The sequence below is a fragment of the Cyprinodon variegatus genome, unplaced genomic scaffold, assembly GCF_000732505.1.
Source record: "Cyprinodon variegatus isolate N-32 unplaced genomic scaffold, C_variegatus-1.0 Scaffold623, whole genome shotgun sequence".
Taxonomy (NCBI): domain Eukaryota; kingdom Metazoa; phylum Chordata; class Actinopteri; order Cyprinodontiformes; family Cyprinodontidae; genus Cyprinodon; species Cyprinodon variegatus.
In genome coordinates, this window is record NW_015151076.1 from 391,917 (window position 1) to 399,831 (window position 7,915).

Here is a 7,915-nt window from a genome sequence, read left to right on the forward strand (position 1 = left end):
AATGAGTAGAAGTCAGAAGTAGGAAGAAAAATAAGTAATGGAGTAAAGTATAGATACCTAACAAGTGCACTCAAGTGTTACTTGACACCTCTGCCAAGGCACTCACAAAAAGAGACCAGATAGATCATTTTAAGCAAACATTTTAAGGCTAGAATTAGGCTTCACCTGTGATGAGTACACGTGGACTTTCCTGATGAGTATCAGTGCTTAAGGACTCCTGACTGTTCCATCTACTCATCCTCCTAGGCCAAGAGTTGAAGCTGCGACTGGTTTGATGCTGCGTCCTGCTGAGGCAGCCTCGGCACAGCACACCCAGCATCGCAGCAGCTGGCATACACACCTGAACCCCAGGCTGCATATCCACTATCAGGCCTTAGAAAAGTTAAAATACCACACCGATTAAATACATTACAAGGAAAATTATATTTGTGTTTCTTTAACATCAAAAGAAACAAAAGACATAAATTACCTTTTCGCTGGGAAACTCAGAAAGCCTAGAAAGCTGACTGTTGATCCAAGGTGGGCTGATGTAACTCAGAATATCAACAACAATTCTTCAAAAAAAAAAATTGCAGTACTGCATTTGTTTAGCCCCCAAATCACATTCTCAAAACTCTCAGTAACCATTGGTTAAAAATGCATGTGTAGAGAGACATGCTGGCCGACTTGGTTCTGCTTCACCTTTTTGTAAATCACAGTGGTCTGTCCCTCCTGACTGAGCTGGACAACAGTCTCCATCCTGCAAAGCTCCGTCAGGCCAAACATGCTGACATGCTGTGCACAGGGATTTGCATTGTGAAGACTGTTTAGCTGAGCTTAACAGGACTGAGGGGTGTGTCAGTTGTATATCCTTCCACTGTACATAACGTGTGGTTACATACTCCCTTTTAAACACCTCTGTAATTGTTAGTCTGGAGAAGAAGGCTGGCTATGGTTCATTCAGTAAAACAACTCATATCTACAGCAAGTATAAGTGTTTGATCTCCATTCTTGACCATTATTTGAAAGAGGCCAACCAGAGGCTTTTCTAGAACATTGTTTTATTGTAGATCAATATAATTGATTTTAAACTATGTATGGTTGTGTTGGTCGCCTTTGAAGGTTCAGGTCTGAGTCCTTCAGTACTCTCAGATCTTGGACCTCATCTGTATTTTTTAGGTGTAATAACTGAAGCTGCATAACTTTTCTTCTGTTTCAATCAGCACATTCATGCTTTGATTTCCATAATACATTTATTCAAGCCTTGAATGGGTTTATAGTAATTTGGTGACATTATAATCTGTGTAATCTGTGTATAAACTGCGAGTTGTCTGCATAGATATGGAAATTTATTTTGTAGTTTCATAAAATACTGTCAGGATTTGGTGTTTGATTGAGGACCCAAATGCAGAGGCAAGTAGGCAGAGGTGAATTTAGGTGGGTTTAATAAGGTTCACAGGAACGGGAGGCAGGAATAAAAAAATCCAACAAAAATAACAAACGAACCAGAACCAAGGAGACATCAGGGGAAAACCAAACTCAAGGAACCAGGGAGAGACGAGGTAGGAATACAGACGTTAGACGAGGATCCAGCAAACAGGAACTGAAGAGGGAGGGCTTTTAAAGGGGACAGAGACAAAGAGAGGGCTAACGAGGGGATTGAAAACAGGTGAGGGCAGAACAGAAAACAGAGCAAGGGAAAGAGGACACAAGAGGGCAGCAGAGGACAACAAATGGAAAACTAAGACTGTGACAAATACGAGTTTGGGGTAAAGTGTAGATATTAAATAGGAGGGACCATACGATATATAGTTACCTACTGACACAAAACACTCCTTGTCCTTCAAGTAGGAGTCAAACCAGTCTAGTGTTTAACCAAAAAGGCTAACCCAGTTTTCCAGGCACTCTAATAAAATCAAGCAATCAACACTGTGGTTCTTCCATTCTGCTTTTTTACAATGTCATCAAACACCTTAAGGGGAGTGTGTGCCTAGNAGAAAACAGAGCAAGGGAAAGAGGACACAAGAGGGCAGCAGAGGACAACAAATGGAAAACTAAGACTGTGACAAATACGAGTTTGGGGTAAAGTGTAGATATTAAATAGGAGGGACCATACGATATATAGTTACCTACTGACACAAAACACTCCTTGTCCTTCAAGTAGGAGTCAAACCAGTCTAGTGTTTAACCAAAAAGGCTAACCCAGTTTTCCAGGCACTCTAATAAAATCAAGCAATCAACACTGTGGTTCTTCCATTCTGCTTTTTTACAATGTCATCAAACACCTTAAGGGGAGTGTGTGCCTAGCGGTTAGGGCATACAGCTTGGAATCCTGAGGTTCTGAGTTTGAGGCCCACTCCCACAGACTGCCAAACTGGGTCTCTAAGAAAGACCCTTAACCCTACACTGCTCCCTGGGCACCCCACAATATCAGCCCACTGCTCCCCAAGAAGATGCTGAGGTAAATTTCTCCATTTTGTGGCATTTTGTCTGAATCAGTTCATTAAAAAAAAGACTGTAAGTTACATCTACAGAGTTCTTTTTTTATATATCTTAATATTCAAGCTGGAATCCACTTTTACCACCTCTGCTCAGTTTTTCTGCCATTTTTTTAACACCTGACTGATTTTTTTCTTCTTCTCAGAATTGGAGCAACTGAATCGAAGATGTCTGACCTGAAATTAAGATTATTTACCAGGTCATCTACTGAGTGACAGAGCAAAGTGGAAATAGACGACTAAAGCTTTTAGTAGCACCATCCTTAAAAATGGCCTTGAGAGATTGCCAATAATTGAAAGTGCTGCCTTAAAAAGATTTTTGGAAAGTGACTTTGAAACCATATAGTCTTAAAATGACTGTAAATCCTTATTTATAACTAATACAATACAGAATTCATAGATCACACTATACAGGTCAATGGATGTTAAGGATGGGTTTAACACCATCTGAGATCTGCCTAAAAGGCTCAAGTAATAAAAATTATATTTATGGACTACCTGTGTAAAGGTTCTTGTGTCCCGTATTGCAGGATCTGCCCTCCCGGTGTCACTTTACTCTGTAATGCCTTTAGACATTTGGCTTTCTGGTCTTCTCTGTGTCAGCCCTGAGCTCTTTGGGGTGGGTCTGAGGCCCCTCACACCTACTATTGAGCATGTATTTCTGATGGAGTAATATAAACCTTATATACACAAGCACACTCATGGGTATACACCATTCAAGCATTGGCATCTAGATGTTCATGCATATATGGTTATGCTTAATTCTAAGATGCAGCTCCAATTATGTTTAGCTTTAAATAAGATTGTGAAAGTCTTGCTTTTTATGTTTATATGCATGGAGTTACTGGAAGTCCATAGAAGACTCCAACTTTTGTTTTAGATGCTGTGCTGTCTTTTTTTTTCTTCATTCTTATTTTTGTAGGTATGGCAGCAGACTTCTAGGAGTTATTCTATATTTCCTATGCTTTTTTCTCCTTGATTCTAGCTCCCTCCCGTTCTCCGGTTAGGGGAGGTTTTTCCCTCAATATTCTGCTTATGCATAGGGTTTGGGTAAATAATAAAAGCAACTGATGTTAAATCAAAATCGGTGTATTTCAAATTGCCAGATTAATCATTTTCTGTTACTTTTGTTAAATTTTTAAAATAATCTAAAATCACAACAACATTCAGGTTTCTGTAAAATTCAGCTTTTATTACGTAAAAAAAAAAACACTGTACATATAAACATAGAAGGAATATTTGAATATTTCTCTGTGAACAACTTAATTACAATAAAATTGTAATATCTTTGTAGAGGCATCACCTCTGAGTCGCCCTGGCCCATTCAATGACCATGGTTCTTATTTCTTCTTGAACTGCCTCAAGATGGCGCGCCTGCTGTGTCCACCTCAGGAAAAAGCCTGGGAATCAGATGAAAGTCATATCAGGGATCACTGTAATGTTCACATGTTGGAGTGCAATAACAGAAGTTTAAGAATGCATGCAATGGGGGTATGGCAGCCTAGTGGTTAGAGCATTGAGCTTGGAATCCTGAGGTTCTGAGTTTCAAGCTCCACTCCAACAGGCTGCCACTCTGGCTCTCTGAGCAAGACCCTTAACCCCTGATTGCTCCCTGGGAGCCCCACAATAGCAGTCCACTGCTCCCCAAGGGGATGGGTTAAATGCAGAGGTAAATTTCTCCAATGTGAGATCAATAAAGTTCAATTATAAGGAAATGGTAGCTTACCTCTCCATAGCTGTAGAGACTGAGGGTGAACTGAGGGCCAGATGGCCAGCTCTGTGGGCTCGTACAGAGGGTTTGAGTAGTAGTCTCTCTCTGATGGCCTCAGCAGGGCCCAGAACAAACAGTGAGTTCGGTCCTTCACTCCCAGGGCACACCTGAAAATGAGAATTAGTTTCAACGCACAGCACTGAGCTCTGCAATATAATTCTTACTGAGTAAAAACAACCACGATTGAACGAACCTTTCCTGGTCATTGTTACACAGAAATGTGCCGTAGTCTGAAGCATAGACCTCATTTGCCAGTCTAAGGAGCAGCGCCTCAGAGAAACCCAACGCTAGAGGGAACTGGCGCCAAAGCTGCCAAACACAGTCCAGCAGGAGCAGGAAGACTGGAGACTCATACTGCAGGCGAGCGTGGGAGTAGGCCGAATGGGCACACCTCTGCTGGAACGGGTGTCCTGCCTGCAAGAAAGACCATGCACTGCACTTAACATCAAATAGGTGAAAAAATGTAAAGGCCTCATATCTTTTATATTAAAATAGTTAACAAATAGCATTATGAAGTTCAAAGGAAAAAAGAAACAGCTTAGAAATGAAGATAAAGCAATTTTCAGATTAGGAACAGATTTAAAACAATTTTCCAAACTTTGGATTTCATAAGGAGCTGTGTTTGTACTATCAACTGCAAATAGAAAAAGCTTCACACAACTTTGCACTAGCACTCACCTAAACACATAAAAGCAATAATATTTATTAGAAAAGCTGCCAAGGGCTCAATATTGGGGACTCACCAAAGATCTGCTCTAATGAGATCGCTATAAAATTGATTTAAAACCAACACTCAAAATTCTGTATACAAGAACCCCTGATTACCATGAATGTCTCCCCTGATACATGGCGATGGCAGCATCACGAAGCGGCGATGCTTGTCTTCAACAAGGACAAGAAAGTTTGTGTAGTTGATATTAGAATTCAATCCTTTTTTATTGTCATACCATTTCACATTTGCAAGTTTGTGGAATTAAATTTGGACTAAATAATTTAGAAAAAGACAATGAGATGAAGCTGAAATAAAGGTATTGTCAATAAATTTTTTAAAAAGACCCATCTTCTTCACTTAAAAAATTTCCACTTGCAAGAGCATGCACTAGATAAATTTAGCTTTTTGCTCCCCGTTGGTCACGTAACTCCTCCTCCACTGTGTGGTGCCGGTACCATATCTTTGTTATTAGTCGCCGCTGTCAGTTAGCAACAGCCTATGGTGACAGCGGGCCGCTGGGACAGCAAATCCCATAATTCTTAGTGAGGAGAGCTCTCTGCGCAAAGCATTCTGGGATATATCTGCCTCTTCTGAGGCCTTTTTCTCTTTTTCTCTTACAACCCGTGGCCATTTATAAATAAAACGCTGTGAAAAAGGTGAGCTTCAATGACCGTCTGAAACCGTAGCTCACCACACATATGTGGCTGACAGTGCACATGCACTGAAAAAGATAGAAAGATAGCTAACAGGGCGAGCATGTAGGGCAGCCTCACCTAAACATATGACCAGAAGGATTGACAATTGGGAGGACAACTTATTTTGATGATCCACCCGGAAATAAAAGATCGTCCTCTATACCTTTAAGTGCTGCTCGAGTTCAGGATTATAATAGTTTCAGAGTGAAGCTGTTTCTGAGCCTGGTGGTCTTTCTCTGAATGCTCCTCAGCTGCCTGCCTGAGGGGAAAGGCTGAAGCAGACTGTGTGCAGGATGAGTCCTTTATCCATCCTGCACACACTGTGATGTGTAGTGGAGCAAGGTGGCGGGAAGGCTGATCCCTACAGTCCACTGTCCCGCCTAAAGCACCCTCTGCAGAGCTATCCTCCTACTAGCAGTGCAGCTGCCATACCACACCGTGATGCAGAAGAAGAGAATGCTCTCCATTACACAGAGATCAAAGTTCCTCAGGACTGAGCTCCTGAGTCCAGCTCTCTACAGCCTCCTGAGGAAGTAGAGTTGCTGATGGTCTTTGCTAAAAACACAGGAAGTTTTGGCACTCCTGGTGAATTCACCGTTGCTCCCGACACTCTACTGCTCCATTCCATTGTCATCAAGAGCCACTGTCTACCCTGTGTTGATTTCAGCCTTGGTGAATTTAATAATAACGGAATTGTCCCAGATGGCCATCAGTTTGGTTAAGCTGTGCTTCGGCTGTGAGTTTAGCACTAAAGTGGTACATAAATCAGCTTCAAATCAATCACATTAAGTCTTAATCCCAGGAGCTGGAGAAGCTGCTGCAGCCACCATGACAGCAAACAGTTGATGAGGCTAAACAGAACAAAATATGAGATAATCCTAGAGGAAAACATGTTTGAGGCTGCAACATACAACCAACGCTACAATAGAATGATCAAATTTCTGTTGCAGAATGGCCCAGTCAAAGTTCAGACTTAAAGTCAAAATAAAATCTGTGGCAACACTTATTGCTCAAAGACAGACTCTTCCAGTTTGAGCTTGAGCTGCATATTTTGCAAAGAAGAGGCGGTGAGAAGATGCGAAAAGCTGTAATCTTAGTGAAAGCTGGTCCTGAAGTATTACTCATGGGCACAACAAAATCCCTTTGCAAAAAGTTAAAAGCTAAATAATGTTCTCTCCTCTGCTGAGTTGTGCACATTTTGTTGTTATGTCACATAACATCCCAACAAAATATCACTTTGGGTGTAACGTCATAACATTTGAGTAATGTCCTGGAGTATGCAAAGTTTAAATAGATAAAAATTTTCCTTTACAATTTCAAATCTGAATGATCTTAGTAAACTTTGTTAAATATATTCATAAAAATATGGTATTTTAAAGTATGATTTAAAAAACTCTTTTCTTGTATTCTAAACACAAAGAGACCCCACCTGTAGCCACTCCCTATCCAGGAGAGCCAGGAAGCCCTCCAGCGTTCGGCAGCTTGGGTCCATGATGAGCTGGGCCAGAGTGCAGATGAGCAAGGTGCAGTCTGTCCCTTCATAGCCGTGAACCAGAGCTGAATGACCATCCCTGCATGAAACAATGGACATAATAAAGAAAAGAAAAACTAATTTGCACTGATTCCTTGATGCAGCACGTTTTAGAAATTAAACTATAAAAACTATTTCTTAGATTAAAAAAATAATAATCTAAATGTGGAAATGTCAGATTTTACATATTTCTTGAATAGTATCAAACCCAGTCACCATTGAGACATTAAAACAGTATCCTATTTATACTTCTTCTGTTTTTGTTGTTTGATCCATTACCATATTAGCTATTCAGTTGATTAACTTAATTCTCTCATAATTCCACTAAAAGACTCGATAGCTAATAACCATAGGGGGTTTTAGCCTATTTTGTGGGGTGCTGAAGCAACCCTAATTTGAATCAAAACATGTTCGGGTTCATCAGAAATAATAATAAATAAACCAAAAACAAAATAAACAAGCCTGATGGAGCTCCTTAACTAAAATGTTGACCAACGCTTTGAGGAAAACGCTTCATTCAGGTGTTTTCTGAAATGTTCAGTCCAATTTCTCCACCTATTGAAGGTGTGTTGGTGAAATATCCATCAGCGAGGTTCTCTATTGTGTCTGAGACTGGTTTGTTTGATTATCTTTAAAACCACAACTCAATATTTTCATTTACTAAATCATTAGTTTCTTGTTATTTCAATTTACAATCTGTTTTACGATTTCTATTCCAAAGAGGGAGAT

At 40.4% G+C, this 7,915-nt stretch overlaps 2 protein-coding genes across 2 annotated transcripts in view; both read right to left on the reverse strand.

Annotated features, from left to right (window-relative positions):
* LOC107096419 (L-threonine 3-dehydrogenase, mitochondrial-like) overlaps window positions 1–736 on the reverse strand; it is a 6,924-nt gene extending 6,188 nt beyond the window's left edge. The window contains exons 1-2 of the mRNA XM_015393060.1: window positions 470–736; window positions 166–372 (exon numbers count right to left, since the gene is read on the reverse strand). Of these exons, the coding sequence (XP_015248546.1) occupies window positions 166–358 (193 nt within the window). The 5' untranslated portion in view covers window positions 359–372; window positions 470–736. The remainder of the gene's footprint in view (window positions 1–165; window positions 373–469) is intronic.
* Window positions 737–3,667: 2,931 nt separating this feature from the next.
* LOC107096416 (myotubularin-related protein 9-like) overlaps window positions 3,668–7,915 on the reverse strand; it is an 11,358-nt gene continuing 7,110 nt past the window's right edge. Inside the window, exons 6-9 of the mRNA XM_015393057.1 lie at window positions 7,085–7,226; window positions 4,442–4,662; window positions 4,204–4,355; window positions 3,668–3,877 (exon numbers count right to left, since the gene is read on the reverse strand). Coding sequence (XP_015248543.1) covers window positions 3,777–3,877; window positions 4,204–4,355; window positions 4,442–4,662; window positions 7,085–7,226 — 616 coding nt within the window. The 3' untranslated portion in view covers window positions 3,668–3,776. The remainder of the gene's footprint in view (window positions 3,878–4,203; window positions 4,356–4,441; window positions 4,663–7,084; window positions 7,227–7,915) is intronic.